At 51.3% G+C, this 23464-nt stretch overlaps 1 protein-coding gene across 6 annotated transcripts in view; it reads right to left on the bottom strand.

Moving 5' to 3' along the window:
* Positions 1–1719: 1719 nt before the first annotated feature.
* The window catches only part of EML1 (EMAP like 1), a 186884-nt gene continuing 165139 nt past the window's right edge, over positions 1720–23464 (bottom strand). For all 6 annotated transcript variants that reach the window (XM_045452058.1, XM_045452060.1, XM_045452055.1 and 3 more), the window contains 9 exons: positions 23055–23180; positions 22684–22815; positions 19716–19783; positions 17368–17456; positions 6918–7015; positions 6725–6812; positions 5212–5307; positions 3958–4088; positions 1720–3306 (listed from right to left, as the gene is read on the bottom strand). In XM_045452058.1, coding sequence (XP_045308014.1) covers positions 3181–3306; positions 3958–4088; positions 5212–5307; positions 6725–6812; positions 6918–7015; positions 17368–17456; positions 19716–19783; positions 22684–22815; positions 23055–23180 — 954 coding nt within the window. In that variant the 3' untranslated portion in view covers positions 1720–3180. The remainder of the gene's footprint in view (positions 3307–3957; positions 4089–5211; positions 5308–6724; positions 6813–6917; positions 7016–17367; positions 17457–19715; positions 19784–22683; positions 22816–23054; positions 23181–23464) is intronic.

Below are 23464 nucleotides of genomic sequence, written 5' to 3'. Positions count from 1 at the left end.
GTGAATGATTTGCTGGCCTGGACCTGCTCTGAAAACACTCCTGTCCTCCCCGCCCCCAAAAGCAGGGGACGCAGAGGAATCAAGATTCTCCGAATGTCGGTAACTTTCGAAGCCCCGTGGGAGGCTCTCACTACTTTTGTGGACGTTTGACATTTTCCATAAAGTTCAAAGGGAGCAAACCACCGTGTCAGTAGGAAGAACCGTGTAATAAGCACACGTTTCGTGCTCGTTTTCACCAAACAGCTGCCTCCCCAGTTGTGCGATTAGACGGACCCCGTCCGAGGAGGCCAGAAGGACTCAGACGATGCTCCCTCAACGCGCTTCTCTGCCTTGAAGCTCCCAGGATGGGAGTCTGTTCCCAGATCGCAGAAAAAACGATTAACGGGTAGAACGTGCAACTTTGGGCAGCGGGAGTAGTGGCTCAACAAAGTTGGGGGGTCGGGAAGATGCCTGAGTGGGCCCTTGGGTGGACCATCGCTCTCCTGGCCTTCCTCAAGGCGCTCCTTTGCGGGCCGTGGAATCCCCAGCGCCCCTGGCTGGGTCAGAGGCCCTCTCCTCCCCCGGCCGGACCAGCTCCCTGCAGTCTCGGCCACGGAGGCCTTCTGTGGAGAGCGCCGCGGTGGCACCTGCCGCTGGATTTCTGCTCGGAGCCTGCCGGCCGAACACCTACTTCTGCACTTGGTACTCGGATGTCACAGAAGCCCCTCGCCTCACCGCATCCGTCCCAGGACCGGCTCATTCTCCTCTTTCCAACTCGCAGTGCCCTGTGTGTCTTCGCCAGGGGCGCGGCCATCTGATCACAGAAGAGTCGGGGAGCCGGGTTCACCCCCGGCCCACACGCGACCCTTCACCTGCCGACGTTCCCCGCTAAACCTCCCTCGGACCATCCCTTCGCTTCTCCCCTTCCGCCGCCGCAGCCTGGTCCGCACCGGCCGCACCTCACCGAGATCAGGGCGACAGCCGTCACCCTCCGCAGCCATGCTGAGCTGATGTGGCCGCGGCCACTGGGAGGAAGAGGCCTGGCATCCGCCTCTGCGTCTGGGGCCTCTTGTCCCAGCGGGGTCTTGGAGGGTCAGGGCCTCGTCGCCCCACAGGGAACAGTGGGGGTACCTGACCACTGCCGGCCCTACTGATGAGGGAACCGGTGAGTGATGAATGCCTACGAGGCTCATACTGGGCTGTTTAAAGAATTCCATTTAAAATGCAGACAAATGTGACGATGACAGTAATAGGGAATAGGGTATATAAATATCCTTTTTCCATGACTGAGCCTGGAGAACAACGGACGTGTACAGAAATGAAAGTAGATCTTCTAGCTCACAATTCAATAATGGGTCCCTTTCCCCTTCCCTGAGCTGGGTATTCCCCTAATTCTGAATGTGAAGATCATCATTTTTGCCGGTATTACATAACCAAGTAAAATAACAACTAGGTATGGTAAGTAAGCTGAATTAAAAAAAAAAAAAAAAGTTTTTATTTATTTATTTATTTTAGCAGTCTCTACCCCCAACGCGGGGCTCGAACGCACAGCCCTGAGATCACAGGTCACGTGCTCCTCCGACTGAGCCAGCCAGGCGACCGCAAGCCGAATTCTTCAAGGGCATCTGATCTGATCACTGGCTTCCACACCATACGCAAACTACAGTGTCATTTGCCAATGACCCAGGTGAGAAAAAAAAAAAATATGTATGTGGAACAGAATATAGTGTGAATCGTATCTAATTTTAAATCTTTTAATTTATATAGTTTCATGATTATAGGTCGATAAGAAATCCTTTTCAGATTTAATTTCATCATAGAATATATTTGATAAGGATACATACAAACAGATTCATCTTTAATACACGCTGGTTACCGGTGCCCTGCCCGTCCGCGGCAGGCGGGAGCTGTGATAGAAATGCTTCCAAGTGTTGTGCTTAATCAGCCACTCTGAACAACCAGCACCGTGGAGGTCAGGTAATTCCACTCATTTCCTGGCCTAGAACAAGGAGAAATCTTAGCATTTGTTTTGAAGTCTGTTTATTACTCTTCTATTTTAAAATCTGAGATACATTCCCCAATGGAAACAATAAATTTCAATCTGTCACACAGTCCAAATGGACAAGGCCTTCTTGACAAATGTATGCCATCTGTGTTTTAGTCGTCAGAACGCAATCTTATCTTGTAGCGTAATGAGCCATCCAGGCACAAGAGACAGGAAAAGAAGCTGCCCTTGGTACCTGGTGGAACCTTCCAGAACTTCTCCCCGCCGTGGGTTTATTGTACACTTAAGAGATACCGTTTTGACTTGGTCTGCTTGGTCTTAAAATACAAATATACAATGTCCATGAGCATAAAATAGTAAAGCCTAGCCTTCTGTATTTATTAGGAATTGCTATAGTCCTATACAAGTACAATACCGTATCATGCCAATTACTATACAGGGGAAGGTGGCTCAATGTCTTTGCCACTCTCCAGGCCACGTGAGTGGGGAACAGAAGGGTGTGAAGCGGCTGACTGCATCCGGTCAGGCGGACAGTGTGACTGAAACTCTGCAATGCCCATATGCCCTGCTGACATGCTTAATTGACCGGGAGCACAATCTGCTTAACACAAGGAGAATCCAACCCCTTTCTCGTCAGCCTCCCAGAGGGAGGACTGAGCGAACGCTTCGAAAATGTAGCCCAATGAAGTCCTATCTGCACTGCCTGATCCAGCTGTGCGAATCAGTCACCCACTCCCTTTCACGTTCGGTTTATCCTTTTCAGGACCAATTAGCCAACGGCGATCACAACTCGGTACCTCATCGTGTTCATAAATACTTGACTTGGCGCGCTAGATGGTGCAATAGGAAAGCCTATGTACAATATTTTAAAAGGCATTCTGTGACCAGGTTTGACGGGTTCGTAGAAAAGTTACGAAGGATATGCCAGTCACTTCCGTTGCTATGGCCGTAATGTAAACCTTGGCATCTTTTTTAATATTAAATGTGCACTGTTTTCTAGACTGTACAACAGAGGAGAACCGTGAACCACTGATCCGGTGTGACGCTCACTGGTGCGCTAAGCTAAGGTGACTGGTAGAGGGAGTGGTTTTCCTGAGGTTTGTCAGAACTTCTCAAACAAAACAGAAATCACAGTGGCGGGGCGGAGCACGAGTCCGTGCCGGCCCCTGTTCTGCTCCCCGTGGTTCTCGCTGGGACTAAATGACCCGCCACTGCATGATGCTTGTGTCCTTGCCACCCGTGGAGATGAGATGGCTGTCGCCACAGAGGAAGTCGACGTTGGTGACGTGACTGCTGTGTCCACCGTAGATGTGGCTAGGAGCCTGGGGAAGAAGGACACAGAAAGAGCTTAGCGCAGAGCGCACCATGTGCAGTCGGAAGGTGCTAGAATTCCTCCCTCACTCAGCAGCTCTCACCTGTGCACCTGCACGGGAGGGACGTGGAGATAAATGACACAGAGGCCCTCCCTGTACAGCGAGAATCTGGCCTGGCGGGGGGACAGACACAGGCAGATGACTGCTCCGGGCTGGGACATGTTCAGTACCAGGGGGCTGTACCAGGCATGGGGCCAGCCCAAGGGAGGGACCCAGCAGGGCCAGGGGTTGAGGGTGAAGGCCGGAGGACGTCAGGTCTGGGAAGGACAAGGAAGGGGGTTCTGGGCACTGGTGTTGGCTCAGCTCAGCAGGGATGGGGCAGGAGCAGGGAGAGCCTGGTGAGGGGAGACGCGTGAGGCCCACGAAGGAAGCCACCGAGGTAGACAAGGCAGCTCGAAGGGCTTCGTGGGTGCGGGTTCTCCCCAGAGAGCAGCGGGGAGCCCGGAAGAGCTCTAGGACAGCGAGATGACAGGGTCACGTTTGCACGTGCGACCGGCAGGTTCCCTCACGGTGCCTTTCTATCAATTATCCATTACCGAACAGCCAGTTCAGGCCAGAACGCACGCGCCCCGAGGGCAGGGTCAGTCCAGAGGACCTTACCCTGAACTGTGAGCAGGGGTAAGAGAAGAGATGCACTTTGCCGAAGTCATCGCCGGTGGACAGGAGTTTTCTCTCGTGGGCCCGACAGACAGCGTTGATGTCGGTTCCGTCCGAGCCTTCTGGCCACACTCCTAAAATGAAGACCACAGACAGAGCACCGAAAACTCCAGAAGCACTAGGCCACCCGGCTCCTAGCCTGTCCGCGGTCATCTCGCGCCAGACCTCTCCCAGGTCACCCCTCAATGTGCAGTCGGTTCCACCGCACGGGAGCAGCCATGGCGGGCTTTCTGGGCCATCACATCTTTCAGGGGCCCCTTCTTGACCCTACAGCAGAGGCAGTGCCAGAAACCCTGGTTTTGGACCCAGTGCCTTTCCTTTATTCCCAAAGCACCTGAGAGGAAGCCGACTAGTCCTCAGCCTGCAGTTTCCTAACTTTTGTTTTTTCGCGGTAACTCTTTATATGTGACAGTCTCTCCAAAGGACTTTTTAACCCTGCCTGGGCCTTGGTGTCAGCTCTCTGGGGCTGCGGCTTGCCTGGTAGCATCTGGCAGGTGCGGTGTCTGCCTGCCATGGGCCTGGAGCCTGGTCCGGGGCGGGGTAGTGTCTCCTGACCGTCGCTCCGGGAAACGCTTTTGGTCCCAATGACTTTGGGTATGAGACAGCTGGATGTGCATCCGTTTCTCAACTGGAGGGTAAACCCGGGGTCCCTAGCACTTATACCAGAGGATGACAAAATGCCAGCTCTAAAGAAATTTGTGCAGTTCTGATCAACTTACTGACTCATGGTCTTACATAAAGAGATGATAAATACCGTCTTTTCTTTCTTATTCTATTAAACGGTGGTAATTTACTTGAGATCGTTTATAAATACATTCCGATCTGACCTTTAAAGGAAGTAGGAAATTCAGTTAAAGAAACGAGACAATATAATAATTCTAACAAATGATAAATACGTGGAATGAGTGCCATCTGGCCCATCTCCCCAGGAAGTCTGGCACAACCTCGGATGAGAAGATCCTAGAGCATTTATGTCAGGACTAGTTTCATACAATTGAAAAGGGTGAAAACCTATCTTCCCGGTTCTCGCCTGGCCCTTCCCCTGGGAGCTGCAGGGCGAGTGTCCTTGCAGGGCTCACGTGGCATCGGAGGGGTCTGACAGAAGTGGGGGCCGTGAGAGTTCATGACTATGAGAGAAATATTCTGCAAGTGGACACATCTTATGTTTGAACTGAACGAAAGCTGCAGAAAACTTACCAAAGACGTGGAACCCCAAGGTGCAGGTGTACGTAGCCCATTCAATGTCTCTCGTGGTTTCCACACTTACGACTTGCTTACAAGCAGAGGGCACCCCTGGAAAAAGCCAATCCAAGTCTGGTGACACCCACACCCAAGTCCCCTCTCCTCCCCTGACCAGGCTGGCCCTACAGCCGTGCCCCGGCCGCTACAGAGGACTGTGGAGTGGGACCCCTGCCCCTTCCCGGCCCCCTGGGAGCTGTGCTCACAGCGGGAACTGTGCCCAAGCCCTGGGGACTCAGCGGGGCTGGGGGGACAGCACCTCCTACCTCCTTCTCTGGGTCTGTTTCCCGCAGCCTGGTTTCTCTGTCCTTTGACTGTCCCGGGTGCCTCCACCCGCTCACTGCCTCCCTGCTCAGGGCCCTGCCTGCTGTCAGGCTCCCCAGCTATCCCCCAACACACACACACACACACACACACACACACACACACACACACACACACGCCCCTTCAGCCCTGAGTTAGTGACGGACACCAGTCATACCCAGGCGATTTATTTATTCCTCAAATGGGAACTCAAAGTATGAGACCATGTCTGAGAAGAGAAGATTCTAGACCCCTGACCTGTGTCCCCCCACTTCTGCCCTGTATCAGGCCGGGCCTCAGAGGGTGGGGAGGGAGGACCGTGCCGCCTGGCCCGCTGCGGGGAGGTGTGGTCCTGGCACATGCTGTTTCCCTCTTTCCTCCACTGCCAGCAGCCCTGCCTGCCCGGCTCCCTCAGCACGTGGATGGCTGCCTCTGAACCAGTGGCTCTCGATGCCTACGGCCTCGTATCTGAACCCAGATTTCCCGTCTACAAAATGGGATAGGCCTGAGAGAGCTGTGGATCATGACAGAACATGTAAGTACATTTGGGGGCATTTTTCAGTATCACCTAGCGGGGTGGAAACTGGGCCCTCCTCATGCCCCATGACGCCCTGTGCCCAGCCCGGAGCTGGGCACACGGCAGGTGCTTGGCAAACATTTGAGGAAGCAGAGCTCCGTATGTTACACGTGCTCAGGGAGTGCCGGCCCTTCTCCTCCCCGTTCTCTGGTCCTGCCTGGACACAGACACTGCCAGGAGGGGTGGGGAGAGAAGGAGGAGGGCGCCCCAGCCCCCCGACCCCCAGGCAGGGGAGACGTCACCGTCTCTGCCTTTTTGGGGGGATGCCTTCACAAGGGTCCCTCTTGCTGTGATGGCTCTGCCCCCTCGCTTCTGCCACAATCGTCCCCCTCGGGCCTCTCCCTCTAGGATTTGGCCTCCTCCTCTTTGGAGCCTTGGGTCTTCTGCTCCACAGGGGCCCGGGTCGGCCCGAGCCCCCAAGTATCTCAGTGGCGGGAAGGACCTTGGAGGCCGTCCTGCCCAACTCCCGTTTTATTGAAAAAGAAACCGAGGCCTGGAGATGATGCTACGTGCCCAGGACGTCGGGGAAGTCGTCCGAGAGTGAACGCTGTCTGTGATCTGAACCCAGACACGTCCCGGGGTGCTACTCACAGTACAGGATTTCATAGTCTCCGGAATTGGACACGAGGAACTGTGAGTTCACAGACCAGTCCAGGTGAGTAATGAAGCTGGAATGACCCTGGGAGAGAGAAAGCAGGGTGCGTGTCACTTGCCTCGGACGTTCCTGGCACTACTGACCCGTGAGGCCCACAGCCGTCTCCACGGAAACGGTGAGAACGCCTACCGAGCACTTGCCAAGGCGAGCGTACTTCCTCCCGTTGTCGCTGACCCCGTAGATGTAGATGCAGTTGTCGTGGGAGCCGATTGCTAAGAAGTTCCCGTCTGCAAAAATACGCAGGTGACATTTCCATTGGTAAAAATAAGCTCTCGTCAATGACGAGGGATGATGCTAGTTTGCGTGACAGATTTAGAAAGAAAATGGCCAGACCAATGACTCCATTCAGAGAGCAAAGTTCGCTTTTCAGGGAGTCCTATACCTTGCAAAGTTGTCTTTGGAAAATCTGCTCCTGACCAGATCTCTCCCCTCACGAACCCTATCCCTGCCCCTCCGACACAGAAGGATGAGATTCTTTCCCTTGGTGGCCCACAGCGCCCTCCAGGATGTGGCCACCTTGCTCCTCACCACGTGCCAGGCTCTCGGACCTCCGCACACACTGTTCTCACCCACCCCTACCCTGCAGGTGCCTCTTGCCTCACCTCTGCGCGCTGTCCTCCCTCCTACACCCCCTGCCCTGCCTCACCTCTGCCTGGAAGGCCCCTCCCAGTTGCCACTTTCACCTGGGTCTCTGGCCTCAGGAAGGACTAAGGGATTGGGCTCTGGAGCTTGTGTGGAAACACAGGGAGGAAGGAGTCAATGTAACACGAAAGCAGATCCAGTGCTGGCAGCTGGCAGCTGAACTTGCCACGTGTGAAGGCAGAGAGGGGAGAAATGGAAATACCGGGAAGGAAATGAGGCGTGAGCCACTAACCCAGAGATGGTCAGACTATCCTGAGTGCAGGAACCAGAAGGAAGGGGACAGGAACCGCGTGAGGGGGGAGAACCCTGAGGCCCAGAATGGGGCGTAGAGTAGCGGGGGGCTCTGCACACGAGCTTGGGGGCTGTGGACGCACCCCTGCTCTGAGCACCAGTCCCTCCATCTACAAAGCACGGCCCACGGTGCCTTTCTCCAAGCAATTCAGAGGGTTCCCTCGACGGCATTTGTAAAGGTCCTGGAGGTCACCGGCCCATCATAAGGCTTCAATAAAGGCGCCCGCCCCCACCTCCTTCATCAGATTTTCCTTCTCCCAAGATACGGAGTCCTGCGGGGAACGGCACTGCCGGGAGTCCTAGCCCAGGCCAGCGCAAAATAAGGGCGTTGGCAACACCAAGTCGGCCCGTCCAGAGCAGGAATCCTAAAGGAACAGAGTAAACTGGGCCAAGACAGCAGGGGCCTGGAGAAGGGCACGGTCAGCTGCTAGGGTTTTGACCACTCTAAGTGCCTCATGTAAGTGGGATCACACAACATCTGTCTTTTTGTGTCTGTCGTCTTCCACTCAGTGTAACGTCCTCATCCGACTGGAGAAGCAGGTGTCAGAATTTCCTTCTTTAAAAAAAAATTTTTTAACGTTTATGTTATTTTGAGAGAGAGACACACACAGAGCGTGAGTGAGGGAAGGGCAGAAAGAGGGAGACACAGAATCGGAAGCAGGCTCCAGGCTCCGAGCTGTCAGCACAGAGCCCGACGCGGGGCTTGAACTCACTGACTGCAAGATCATGACCTGAGCTGAAGTCGGACGCTTAACTGACTGAGCCACCCAGGTGCCCCAGAATTTCCTTCTTTTTAGAGGCTGGGTAATAGGGGCACCTGGTTAGCTCAGTCGGTTGAGCGTCCGACTTTGGCTCAGGTCATGATCTCATGGTTCGTGGGTTTGAGCCTCGCGTTGGGTTCTGTGCTGACAGCTCGGAGCCTGGAGCCTGCTTCGGATTCGGTGTCTCCCTCTCTCTCTGCCCCTCCCCTGCTTACTCTCTCTCTCTCTCAAAAATAAATAAGTTTTTAAAAAATAATAAAAAATAAAGACTGGGTAATATTCTGTTGAATGCTTATACGACATTTTCCTTATCCATCCATCTACTGACAGACACTTTGGTTGCCTCCACAGTTTAGCTACTGTGAGTAATGATGCTATGAACATGGGTGTACGAAGCCATCTTGAGACAAAGGTCACCTGGTTAATGAAGACACGTTGCCCTGGTCTGGCCTAGGGCCATCATCTTGCCCCACACAGCCTCTACTCAATGACTCCAAAGCCTGAGAAGCAGAATTACCGTAAAAAGGGCTCTCTGATCTCCAGGGGATGGTGATTAGCACAACTGACAAGAAATACAAACATATTCCCCAAAGGACTCTGCTCATCTTAGCAAGAGCTGACAGGTATCTGAGGGCTTTTCTAGGACAAGAGGGTGTAGATGAGGGCCTTTTCCACTTCACAGACACTCCAAATAACAAGAGAATGATGAGAACCACATAAAACACAGAAAAGGAGGCAGAATATCGGCCAGAATTAACAGAACGAAATACGATACTTAAAGCATCGAGAATGAAAGGCATTCTGAGCTGAGTAAGCTCCTTCTCAACATCGAGAAAAGGTTCCAGGCTGTCTGTTTAGAGTGAGGAGTTACGAACTTTGTTCGGGCGCATGGAAAACACGTCTGGAAGGGGTGCTCTTTCTACAACGTTATTACCTGTAGAGATCAAGGACACAGCCCTAACATGGGGGAGGGACTGCTATCAATCAGCCTATAAAACAGAGGATTCATACAGAGAAGCAGCAGTTCAAAACTGCTGTTTCTCTCTCTCTCTCTTTTTTTTTTTAATTAAAAAAAAAATTTTTTTTAACGTTTATTTTTGAGACAGGGAGAGACAGAGCATGAAGAGGGGAGGGTCAGAGAGAGGGAGACACAGAATCTGAAACAGGCTCCAGGCTCTGAGCTGTCAGCACAGAGCCTGACGTGGGGCTTGAACTCACGGACCGCGAGATCATGACCTGAGCTGAAGTCGGCCGCTTAACCGACTGAGCCACCCAGGCGCCCCTCTCTCTCTCTTTTTTAAACGTTTATTTTTGAGAGAGAGAAAGAGAGAACGTGAGTGGGGGAGGGGCAGAGAGAGAGAGAGGGAGACACAGAATCCGAAGCAGGCTCTGGGCTCTGAGCTGTCAGCACAGAGCCCGACGTGGGGCTCAAACCCACAAACCACAAGATCGTGACCTGAGCTGAAGCTGGCCGCTTCACCGACTGAGCCCCCCAGGTGCCCCCAAAACTGCTGTTTCCGAGAGTGCTCACAGAGCTGAATATCCTGCATATCACAGGAAAACATGGCTTCCTAAGACACAAGCATACAACGACAAGGCCTAGAAGCAAAGACCTGCCCAGCATCAATGAGCGCTCCTGGCACCACGCGGTCAGAAGGACTCAGGGGCCAAACCCAAGTGGCTTCCACTGGCCAGTGGCGAATCAACCATTCCACCCATAACTATCACAGGCTGAAACACAGCAAACGCACTTAAGTTCACAACGGCACCCAAACTATCACCACCAATTGATCACTGTTTGTTTGTTTTTTTAAATAAATATCACTTAGTTTATATTTGAGAGAGAGGGAGAATTCTAAGCAGGCTCTGCATCGTCAGCGCAGAGCCCAACATGGGGCTTGAACTCACCAACCGTGAGATCATGACCTGAACTGAAACCAAGAGTCAGACACTTAACCGACTGAGCCACCCAGGTGCCCCCCCCCCCCCGACTGGTCACTGTTAGAGGGTACAGAGGACAAACTCATTATCTCCGAAATTGGTAAACAAAGCAAAAGAAACCAGGCATTTACCTTGCCTTTCCTCAAGGACTGCTACCATACTGTTGGGTAACAAAAGAGATGATAAGCAGTCTCTCTTTACAGAAATACTGTATCTAATGAATGAACAAGAAAATCGAACACTGGGAAACCACTCACCTGCCGCCCCTTATGGATCTAGGCATTGGACACCAATAGCTGCTAACATCACAGAACGTGAGACGAGCAGACAGGAGTCTCCCGTAGGAGGAAGTCACCGGTACATGTTGAACCTGAATGGAATCCAGGCTCTAGGTCCAAAAATCACGTCAGAGGAGGTACCGGGGACAGAGGAGCACGTTGAACAACACCATGGGGATGCACTCGGCAAAACCCAGAGTGTGGGAAACGCTACGGGAGAAACGGAGCCCGTTCCTCCAACCAGTCAACAGTGCACACGGGAGAGGGTGAGGGTGAGAGTGGGGTGGGGGAGGGGCACAGAACAAGCACAAGAAACTATGGATTAAAAGGGCCTTCAGAGACATATCAAGCAATTACTGTGTGTGAGCCTTTTTTGGAACCCAATTTAAACCATTAAAAAAAAAAAGCCAATTGAAAATTGGAATACTGGCTGAATAGCTAATGATATGGAGAGGCTGTCGCTAATTTGGGTTGAGGAGGTGACAGTGATCCCGTGTCTGTGCTAAAAATAAGCAGGCAGGACTTCCAGCTGTGGCCTAGTGAGAAGCCTGGCAGATCCTCTCTCCATACGGCAATCATAAAGATGCACAAAACCGACAAAAATAACCATGTCAGGACTCTGGAAATTGACCAAAGACATAAAACCATCTGAGGAGTGTTTATGCTTAAAACACTGCTGAATCTGGGGGGAAGGGTGGGTGGGTGCGTGTGGGTGGCTCCGTGGGTGAAGCGTCAGACCTCGGCTCAGGCCATGATCTCGTGGGTCATGGATTTGAGCCCTGCGTTGGGCTCTGTGCTGACAGCGCGGAGCCTACTTTGGGTCCTGTTTCCCTCTTTCTCTGCCCCTCCCCCACTAGCTCGCTCTCTCCCTCCCTCTCTCTCAAAAATAAGCAAACACGTACATATAAAAGAAACTGCTGAATTTGGGGTGAGAACGGTATGAGCCTTGCAGTGTGCCTGCCCGGGGCTGGGGCTGTTCTCATCCCTCCAGCTGGGCTGGCTCAGGGGGTCTGGCAGGGCAGAGCTGGCTGTGAGGACCAGGGGCTTTGTTTCTATGGTCAAGCGGCTCACTCCTCGTAGAGCCCCGGGTGACACTCACGCCGAGCAACCCCGTCGGCGGAAGTGACGATCTCCAGGGTGGTTGAGCGGAGAGGGCCAACGGCTCTACCAGCCTGCGGTTATGGTTGTGGCTGGAGCGAGCCTGTTCCCGGTGACGGGAGGCTGCGTGCAGGCGTGCGGCAGGCAGGAGGGGCCCCCAGCTACCCAGACGCTCCTGGCCACACCGAGGCTGCACAGCAGAAGCGAAAGCCGGGCAGACCTGGAAACAGCCCGAATCTGGCCACGTTCCACCTGCCCACACGTCCACTGGCAGAGGATGCCTTCCTGGCTTGAGGTGTCTGAGCACAGCTCTGTCCCATCGTCTATTCAAACTACATGAAGCCAAGTTGTGAGAGGTGAGAGAAATGAACAATTCCACAGTAACAGCTGGAGGTTCCACTTCCTCCCTCTCAACAAATGACAGAACAATCAGACAGAAAATCAGCAGGGATACAGATGAACTGAACAACACCATCCATTAACTCTGAAGATCATCAACCACCTTGTCCTAACTGACTTATCTAGGACATTCCGCCCAGGAGTGTGGAATACACGTTCTTTTTCGTTTTCTTTTTTTTAAATGTTTATTTATTTATTTTTTTGAGAGAGACAGAGACAGAATGTGAGTGGGTTCGGGGCAGAGAGAGAGGGAGACGCAGAATCCGAAGCAGCTCCAGGCTCTGAGCTGTCAGCACGGAGCCCGATGCGGGGCTCGAACTCACGAGCTGTGAGATCGTGACCTGAGTCGAAGTCGGATGCTCAACCGACTGAGCCATCCAGGCGCCCCTAAATACACATTCTTCTCAAGCATACCTGGGACGTCACCCAGGATAGACCACATGTTAGGCTATAAAAACAAGTCTCAATGAATTGAAGGTGATTAGAGTCATACAAAATACATTCTACGGCCACCATGAAGTCAAAGTAGAGAACAGGAAAAAATATGGGAAATCCCCCAACTATTTGGAAATTAAACAATACACATCTAAATAACTCACAGGCCAGAGAAGAAATCATTAAGGAAATTAGGAAATCTTTTTCACTGAATGGAAATGAAAACACAATGTATCAAAGTTTATGGGATGTGACTGAAGCAGAGCCGATGGGGGAAATTTATAGCTTTAAACACATCTATACCAGAAAGGAAAGGTCTCCAATCAGTAACCTAAGCTTATCTACCTTAAGAAACTAAAAAAGAAGGGCAAACTACATATTAATCAAGCAGAGGAAGGGGAAAAAAATAAAGAACAGGAAAAACAGCGAGAAAAGAAATGTCAATAAAAACAGGAGTTGGTGCTTTGAAAAGATCAACAAAATTGACAGACTGACCAAGAGGAAAAGAGAGGACAGAGATTCCAGAATCAAGAATGAATGAGGAGACCCCACTGCCAACCTCAAGAGAACTAAAAGGATGGTAAGCAAATATTAGGAATGACTTCGTGCCAACACATTATGACAACTTAGATGAAACGGACAATCTACCAAAGCCAGCTCAAGAAGTAACAAACATTCGGAAGAGACTTACAACAAGAAACTGGATTAGTAATTAATAACTAAAAATCCTTCCACATCTGGGAAAAGCCCAGATGGCTCACAAAATTCACGTGAGTTCTACCAGATATTTAATAAAGAAATAACATTAATCCTTAAGATACGCTTTCAGAAGATAAGCCAGGAAGGAGCATCTCCCAACGTTCTCTGTAAGACAGCAGCACTCTCATAACCATGCCACACAAAACCATCACAGGAAAAGAGAGACACAGACCAACAGCCCTCCTGAACAGAGACGCGAAAACCCTTGACGAATGGAATCCAGTGATACCTAAAAAGGACGATATGCCAAGATCCAGTGGGATTTGTCCCAGGAACGCAAGGTCGGGTTAACATTTGAAAATTAATATAACAGACCATATTAAAAAAATCACCTTGTCATCTTAATAGATGTATTTGACAAAAGGAAGGCATTTGATAAAATCCCATACCCGTTCTTGATAAAAACCCTAAACAAATTAGGAGTAGGAAGGACCTTGCTCATCACGCTAAAGGGCACGTAACATCATATTTCGTGGTGAACGACCGAGAGCTCTTCCCCGAAAACTGGGAGCAAGGCAAGGTTGCATTCTTGCCACTTCTCCAACCTTGTATTGGAGGGTCTGCCTAACGCAATAAAGAAGAAATAATTAAAGGCATCCAGATCGGGAGGGAAGAAGCAAAACGCTCTTTTTTGCAGATGATGTGATCTTGTATGAAGAAAATCCCAAGGATTTTACCTACACACACACAACTACTAAGATTAATAAAGGAGTTTAAAAGGTTGCAGGATATAAGATCCATGTGCAAAAGTCAATTTTATTTCTCTATGCTAGCAACCAACATTCTGAAAATAAAGTTAAGAAAATAATTCCATTCACAATGGCATAGAAATAATACTGCTTAGGGGCACCTGGGCGGCTCAGTCAGCTAAGCATCTGACTTTGGCTCAGGTCATGATCTTGCGGTTTGTGAGTCTGGGCCTGCTTCAGATTCTGTGTCTCCCCCTCTCTCTGTCCCTCCCCTGCTCATGTTCTGTCTTTGTCTCTCAGTAAGAAATAAACGTTAAAAAAAAAAAGATATAACACCACTTAGGAATAAACTTAACAAAGGAAGTGTAACTTGTGCACTGAGAATGGAAACAATGCCAAGAAAAAAGGATTTGAATAAACGGACATTCTGTGCTCAAGGATTAAGACTTAGCACTGTCACACCAGCAATTCTCCCCATACTGATCTACAAATTCAACATAACCCCTATTAATATCCTGGCAGACTTAAAAAAAATTTTTTTTTTAACGTTTATTTATTTTTGAGACAGAGAGAGAGACAGAGCATGAACGGGGGAGGGGCAGAGAGAGAGGGAGACACAGAATCGGAAGCAGGCTCCAGGCTCTGAGCCGTCAGCCCAGAGCCCGACGCGGGGCTCGAACTCACGGACCGGGAGATCGTGACCTGAGCTGAAGTTGGATGCTTAACCGACTGAGCCACCCAGGCGCCCCAGTGGCAGACTTTTTAAAGTTAGAAATGAATGAGCTGATTATAAAATTTATATACGAATGGTGAGGACCTATAGTGGCCAAAACAACTCTGAAAAGGCACCGCAAAGTTGGAGGAGTTCAACGGCTCAGCTTTAAAACTCACTCTGAACTATGGGGCGCCCGGGGGGCTCAGTCGGTTGGGAGTCCGACTTCGGCTCAGATCATGGCCTCGCGGTTCATGAGTTGGAGCCCCGTGTCAGGCTCTGTGCTGACAGCTCAGAGCCTGGAGCCTGCTTCGGATTCAGTGTCTCCCTCTCTCTCTGTCCCTCCCTGCTTGCACTGTCTCTCTCTCTCTCTCTCTCTGTCTCAAAAATAAATAAACATTAAAAAAAAAAAAACTCCAAACTGACGTTAATTGAGACTGCATAGTACTGGCATGGGATAAACACAGGGTTTTTGACAGGCGTGTGAAGGTCATCTGACCGGGGAAGGATTGTCCTTTGAGACACTGGTGCGGGGACAAGTGGATAACGACACACAGAACAAATTAAACATCTGCCTCTTGCAATACCCAAGAATCAACTAAACGTCAAGGCCAAAACAAACACCTTTCTAAAACAAAGCAGCAGGGAAACGCTTCATGACCGGAGTCTGACAGCAAAATCACGATCCATCAGAGAAAAACACGGCAAACTGGACCTCACCAAAATTGAAAGCTTTTGCTTCAAAAGACCCCTTTGAGAAGATGAAAAGACAAGTCACACACTGGGGGCAAATATTTGCAAACAGTGCATCTGGGAAAGAACTTCTACGTAGGGGCCCCTGGGTGGCTCAGTCAGCTGAGCGTCCGACTCTTGGTTTCAGCTCAGGTCACGATCTCACGGTTCGGTAGTTCGAGCCCCGCATCAAGGCTCTGCTTGGGATTTCTCTCTCCCTCTCTCTCTGCCCCTCCCTGGCTTGCTCTCTCTCTCTCTCTCAATAAATAAACAAACAAACATAAAAATATTAAAAAAAAAAAAAAAAAAGAACTTCCACGTAGACTCTAGAAAGCACTCTTCCAACACAAGAGTAAGACAACCTAATTAAAAAAACAGGCCAAATATCTGCAAAGGTATTTCACCAAAGAGACAGGAGTGACTGGCAGACACAGGAAAACAGACTCAGCATCTTTGACAGCGGTGGGGGAGATGCAAAATCAAACCGCGTCGGGATACTACTCTGCCCCTACCAGAACGGCCGTCCTAAAAGACGCAGGCACTACCAGGTGTCGGCGGAAACGCGGAGAAACCAGAACCCTCATGCGTTACTGGCGGGAACGGAAAACGGTGCAGCCTCTCTGGAGAGCAGTTTGGCACAGCTTCATACAATGCTAAACACAAATTTACCGTGCAATCCACCAGTCCTACTCCTAGGAATTTACCGCAGAGAAATGAAAACAAATGACTACGAAGAAACGTATAATGCATGTTCACAGCGGCACTGTTCGGAACAGCCAAAACCCAGAAACAACCCATGTGACCGCTAACTGATGGATGGATAAACACGCGGAGGTACGTCTGCAGAATGGAATACTATCTATTCTATCGAGTAATTGAAAAGGAATAGGCTACTGGGGCGCCTGGGTGGCTCCGTCGGTTAAACGTCCAAGTTTGGTTCAAGTCATGATCTCACGGTTCGTGAGTTCGTGCCCCGCGTTGGGCTCCGTGCTGACAGCTCAGATTCTGTGTCTCCCTCTCTCTCTCTGCTCTTCCCCCACTCACGCTCTCTCTTTCTCTCTCAAAAAAATAAACTTAAAAAAAAACTAAAAAGGAATAAACTACTGATACACATATAAGAACATGAATTAATCTCGAAACAGTATTCTAGGGAAAAGAAGCCACATGCTACAGGCTGTGTAGTATATGATAGTGTCCAGAAAAGGCAACTTATAGAACAGAACAACAGATCAGTGGTTGCCTAAGGCTGAGGGGTGGGAGTAGAGAGTAATTGCTAAGGGGCAGTGTGGGGGGGATCTTTTGGGGTGCTGGAAAGGTCCTTCAATTGATTTGTGGTTACGGCTGTACAACTGCCATGAATTCACCCAGGCTCACTGAATGTACTCTCATGGGTAAAGTACTGTCTGTAAATTACAACTAAATAAAGCTCTTAAAAAATAAGGAGGCTTCATCTTTTTAAGACTATATACAGCAACATTAATAGATGAAAGGACGAGACGTCTGGGAACTGCTTCAAAATCACATGGGAAGGGGGTGGTGGGTGGGACTCTGGATGAACAAGTCGGCCGGGAGTCCGTAACTTCTGCAGCCCGGTCACGAATATACGGGGATTCGTTATGCAAACTGGTCTAGTTTTGTCTACGTTTGACATTTTCCACAGTAAGGAGGTAAAAACCCCCAAGCACAGGGACCCACAGTGGGGACGAGGACACCCGAATGCCACAGTTGTGTGCAGTATAAACTTGCTCTGAGGAGTCTTGTGAGAGTTTTTCCTTAAAAGACATCTACACGGAATTTCGCACATCTTTTGCAGCCGCACAGCGGGGCGGTCTGCACGCTGACCTGGGGAGTAACGCATTACGGAGAGCTGTTCATTTCCATCTGTGTGAACGGTGACCAAGTCTTTTGTGTCCGTGTCAAACACAAACCACCTGTCGGAAACATGAGAAAAAGCACAGTAAGTTGTCTGGCGAGACAATGAAGGAAGACGGTTACAATCGATAGTAACTATTAAAAACTATTACTCTAAGGGCTTGCTGAAAAATACTCTTTGCTCAACAAGAATGCTTGTTCCCAGCTTTTATTTAAAGGAAAGCTCCTTCACCCGAGCATTTCCTAAAGAAAGCAGCAGCACGCTGGCTTCCCTTCGAAACAATTCAGTTCCAATGTCGCCACAGGTCCTCAGTGTCTGAGTTTCGTCACTTACACGTAAAAGGGCGGAAAGCCCTGGGCAGGGAAGGTGGGCCTGGCCAGAGGGAGCGGTGAGGGGGCTGCCTGCACGGGCGTTTAGCCCGAGACCTGGCCCGGGTGCAGAGCTGGGGCTGGGACAGCGTCGTGGTGTCTGAACGTCCGTGAACACCGGCGTGCACCAGCCAGGTGATGGCAAGGTGGAGGGAGCGGAGGAAGGGCAGGACCGGTCTGGGCTCCGGGTCCTTAACTATAAAATGAGGATGGGGGCCCAGGTGCGCTGTGTAGCAAGCTTCGTCTCCTCCGACAAGGACACGGTACTCGGCAAGTGTGAGCTGTGGAATGACCACACTCTCCTGCCTGTGTGTTCTCAGGCGGGGGCAGTCACTTGGACCGCAGGGCTCTCAGGGGCGGAAAGGACTGTGGGTGCCCGGCTGTGGCAGTTTCAAACCTCGGTGACGTGACCCCCGGTGGCGTGCGTTCCACGGGCATGCCGCCACGCGGCACTACTGTTTTCCTGCCTTCTAGTTGGGCCCAACCACCACCACTCAATGGGACGGGCCGGCCCCTGGATTGTGGGTTTGGCTTCTCGACTCTGATTCCTTGCGTCCTCAACAACCATTTACCGTTAACGTCTGTTTAACGTTAACAGAGGTCAGAACGTCAGAAGTGGAGAGGCTGGGGCTGACCAGGCGCTGCTCTGCAGCCCCGTGAACTGTCCCCTCCAGAGCCAAGGCCGGCACTTGGACCAGAGATGTGGGAGGCATATCTGGGGGCGGGGGGTGGGGGGGGGAGCAGTTTCCGCGCGCCATCTCTTCCGCCCGCAGGACCTCGTCTGTGATTCTGAGCATCCTGACACCGTCACCATCCCCTGTCCTGCTGCCATAGTCAGCATGCAGGTCTGGTGATAACCAGCTGTCAGCCATTCATCAGAGCCTGCTGAGTCTGAAGCGTCCACTGACCCCGGGAGAGTTAACAGGAAGGAGTGAGTGAGTGTGTGTGTGTGTGTGTGTGTGTGTGTGTGTGTATGTGTGTGTGTGTCTGTGCATATGTGTATGCAAACATTTTCATGAAGAATTCTGTTGGCTACGAAATGCCCAACTCTTAAGACACGGCTACCTGTGACTTATGAATGGTTACTCTTTCCTTATACACACTCCGTAGTCATCACAACAGAGCCTAAGGGGTTTGCTTTTTAGAGAGAGAGGATGGTAGGAAACCACCAAACATATTTGGATTAAACCACAATAAGTACATATACTATGACACATAGTCTAAAAGTGCAATCAAAATACATAAATCAATGATAACCGTAACCACCGACCCTGCCTGCCAGGCAAGCCCATAAAGTGCTCCAGACACCGCCTTCAGTCATCAGCACCGTGTGGCTAGGCAGACAATACTGTCACAATTCATAAAAAAGCAACAACTCGGAGAGGCTGTTTAACTGGCTCAGAGACACATTGCTGCCAAGTGGCAAAGCGGGGATTCAAGTGCAGACCAATGGCCTGGCATGTCGGAGGCGCTTGGTACAAAAATGCTAGCCGAGTCTGAATCTGAGGCTCAGGATCTGGGCAGTTTCTACAATTTTGAAAGGGCAGCAAGAGAAAGCACTGGTAAATTCCCAGCGCTTCGAAATGCTTTCTCGCCCGATTCCAGAGCTGGGGATCCTCCCACGGCCTGCAGGTCAGGGCTTGAGGAGCTCCACGGAGCCCCAAAACTGTCGGGAAGCGCGTGCGTGTGTGTGGAGGGCGGGGGCGGGGGCGGGGGGTGCCTTTTCTAGGAGAAGCGTCCATAGCTTTTCCTCAGACTCTCCCACGGTCCCAAATGCAAAGGACCCCTGTCTGTCCTGTTACTTTCGAGGTGTGACTTAGTCCTTGGTCAGTTGCTAGAAGCTGAGAGAAGACAGCAAGAGGTAGGCCGTGCCCGTCCCCAGGGAAACACAGACCGCGGCCTCTTTTCCATGCACTCTGAGAGCACGAGCTGTGCTGACGCGGACTCACCTCCCAGTCAGTGTTCCAACTGCAACCACAGACCCTGAAGGATGAAAACCAGAAGACTGAGCTGGATCCTAAAATATTTTAAAGGAAGTGTAAATTGATGGCCAGACACAGCACGACTGCAGAAAACACACACACACACACACACACACACACACACTCACACGCACGGCTCTTCCAAAGGGCCACGTGGTCCCATTTAAACTGGACGTCTCCTTTCCCTCCAAGAGAGGAAACCGCTTTCCTACTTAGACGAAGGTCACACGTCGATAATATGAAATTTGTATCCCTTTAGAATTGTTCTCTTCCTGTCTTTTATCTTTTCAGACCTACAGGTATCAGATGACAGGCCAACAGGTAAACGCTCTCCCTCCAAGTCTTGGAGGAGGACTCGGTTGACCCCCACAGGTAAGCCTGTTGATGGTACGCCTCATTTGCCTGGAAACATGGCCAGCGTGCCCAGTGCCCATAGTGGACGCTGGACGAGTGCCCGCCGGGAGCCCTGGAAGGATCTCAAGATGGGTAAGGCACGTCCAGGTTTGGATCTGGCGTTTGTCACTAATGTGTTCGTCACTAACTCTGACACAAGGTAGAGTGGGGTCAATGACAGAGGGAAAAGCAAGTGGTCAAGTCCCAGGAGAGAAAGAGTGAGATGAAGTTGGATGGGGAGGCTGGGTGGAGGCTTCCGGGTGCAGAGATGCCCCAGGTCGTCCAGTAGAGAATCATCGGTGGTGAACGTAGAGGCAGACGCCCCAACCGGTATTTTCTTGGATCGGGTGTTAAAGGGACAAGAGCGTGATCGAAGAGGGAGAAGCAACACAGTTCGGGGGCGTATTCGAGGAATAGCGGGTAGAGAGTCAGGGCGTTTACAACGTGGAATGTTCCCGGTGGGACAGGAAAGCGTGCAGATGGCGTGTAGGATGGAAGCTGCACCAGCACGTGAAGGGCTATGATCACCGGAAAATAGTAGCACAGTGACGTGATAATTTTTCTTTCCACGAAAAGAGTGACATGATCGGGGTGCCTGGCTGGCTCAGTCGGTGGAGCGTGCGGCCCTCGAGCTCAGGGTCGTAAGTTAGAGTTCCACGTTGGGTGGAGGGGTCGCTGAAAAATAGTGAAATCTTAAGGAAAAAAAGTGTGACTTGATTGAATCTGTGTTTTCTATAGATGGCTCGGTTAGAACGGACTGCAGTGACAGGCCGTGAAGCACAGTGAGCCTAAGAAAGAAGCTCCCACGGGAGTGGAGACAGAAAGAGGCCCTAGAAACCACCGGATGCACTCAGAGAATGAGAGACCAGAAACTCTTAAGGGACTGATTCTGTCGTGGCAATGGTTCTTCCACAGCGGGAGCCGTGACCAAGCTTGGGGCCACCACCGATACATGGAGAGACACCCCCACCACGTGAAGGTTTACCGTGTGATTCGTTCAGGCTCCGGACGTTTTGGAGAGGAAGCCCCTGAGGTGGGTGTGTCCAAACCCACGCGGCCAGTGGGCAAAGGCGGTAGGACTTCAGCACAGAGCTTTTAGGTGTCTGGTTCTGAGCCCCTTCCGCTATGTCAGGCTGAGGGGTGAACAGTCAGGGGAGGGGGAGGAGGCACCTGGTATTGCTTCCAGTGGGGCTAGGGAGGCCACCCTCCCGGACGCCCATGGCCACCGCCATGATTGGAGGTTATCGTCACCTCTGTGCAGCCCCCTCGGGTGTTCCCCACCTGTCCCCCAAGGCCCCCCAGGGGACAGGTGCAACACAGGACAACGCTTCCTTCAGCCCCTCCTGCCGGCTGGGCCGCACCCACTCTTTCCTCCGAGTGGTGCTGGCCCTGTCACCTCCATGCTCAGCTCCACCGGTGATGGCCAGCTCTCGACCCTTGGTGACCTTCTCCGAAACTAAGGGGCAAGAGGGCGGAAGTGCCGATTCGGCATGCCAGGAAAAGCCGGGACCTCTGTGGCGGCTACAAGGAGGAGTGGGGTCTGCAGAGCGGCTGCCCCTGTCCCCGGACCGGCCATGTCATCAAGGGCACAGGCCACACGGGACGTACTTTATCTCACTGAGGCACCATGCGGCGGGAGACCCCGGGTTTGGGAGTCAGACCGAGCCGGCTCTGCTGCTTGCTGAGGCAGTGATCACGGCAAGCTAGTTGACTTTTCTAAGCCTCAGTTTCTAATTCAGTAACACCACCCCCCACGGCTGCTGCCGGGATCAAGGATAATACACGTACGGCGCCTGGAGCTCAGTAACTGTAGCCGCTGCTGTGTTCCACGTAGGGCAAAGGTATTTTGGCACTCTGGTATGTAATCTGAGTTCCTTTGGCAAAGATCACACAGTTGCGGACTTAAAACTAAAGCACTGGGCGCCTGGGTGGCTCAGTCGGTTAAGCATCCGACTTCGGCTCAGGTCACGATCTCACGGTCCGTGAGTTCGAGCCCCGCGTCGGGCTCTGTGCTGACCGCTCAGAGCCTGGAGCCTGTTTCCGATTCTGTGTCTCCCTCTCTCTCTGCCCCTCCCCCGTTCATGCTCTGTCTCTCTCTGTCTCAAGAATAAATAAACGTCAAAAAAAAAAAAACAAACACCTAAAGCATCATCATCAAACTCAAATTGTAGAGATAAATTAAGTCGTATGCATACGCTCTCATTCAAAATGTACACCGTAAATGGTACGCGGGCTCGTCACAAGGGTTTCTCAGCACGGAAGCCAGTTAAGGAACTCCGCGGTCAGGAGACCCCAAAGCCCAACTCCGGAAGGCTAACTTGCTGTTGAAGAATTCAGCAGCACGCCTCAGAATCGCATGGACGAGACCGCGTGACGCAAGTAAAGCAGTGCCATTCGAAGGAGGTAAACCCGGCGACATTTACTTTGGGACAATTTTACGTCACTATCGAAATTTCACGCAAAAAAAAAAAAAAAAAATAATAAACGAACACGTTCCAGATGAACCGTTGTAAGAAAAATGGGATGTAACGTGCACGTCTACCTCTATTATTTTGTCCCAGACGGGCCGGTGGCCAACAGCGTCCCAGAGGGTGGCGTGCCTGTCATGCCCACAGGTCAAGAATTGAGGTTTTGAGGCATGGATGGCCAGTCCCCAGAGCTCATCAGTGTGACCCTGCAAAGGACCGAGACAGCCAGTCAACGCTCGGGAGCCTTGGCGGCGGGGTACCCACGGCAAATGCACACCTCCCACCGGCTTCCCTTCCTGCCCCACCTAAGTCACGGCGGGAACCCAAGTGCTGGTGCCGAGGAAGGTCATGTTGGTCTAAAAAAAGGAACGTCGTCCTCCTCGTGACGCTTTGTTATATTCTGACAGTACGGAAAATGAGGCGGGCCTGCTGGGCTGGAACGTACCTGAGTGATGGGTGCAAAGTCCCCTGACAAGGTGCCTTGCAGAACAAAGTTTCTGGTTGTGCCTATCAAGATCACATCCCCCTTCCCCTCGGCCACCGTCCGGATTGGACCAAACTGTTCTGGAATCTGCGTTGAAGAGAAAAGATTGAAGATGTCATGAAATGTGAGCTCCGCCATTCAAAATGTCTGTTTGTGGATCATGACAGCTCCCCCGCCCCCCATACACGTAACATGGAGAGAAAGGTTCACGGCCAGGGTTTGTTGAGTGGATGATCAGAACCCCCAATCTGACTTTTAAACTCCAAACACGCATGTACCTTAAAAGAATCAGTAAGAGCAAGGTTGTTAAAAGAAAAACAATAAAGAACGAAGCATTTTTTTTCTGGATAAGATTAAAAAATAAATAATAC

Source organism: Leopardus geoffroyi, chromosome B3, assembly GCF_018350155.1.
Source record: "Leopardus geoffroyi isolate Oge1 chromosome B3, O.geoffroyi_Oge1_pat1.0, whole genome shotgun sequence".
Lineage (NCBI taxonomy): Eukaryota > Metazoa > Chordata > Mammalia > Carnivora > Felidae > Leopardus > Leopardus geoffroyi.
This window is presented reverse-complemented; position numbering and strand designations above follow the sequence as displayed.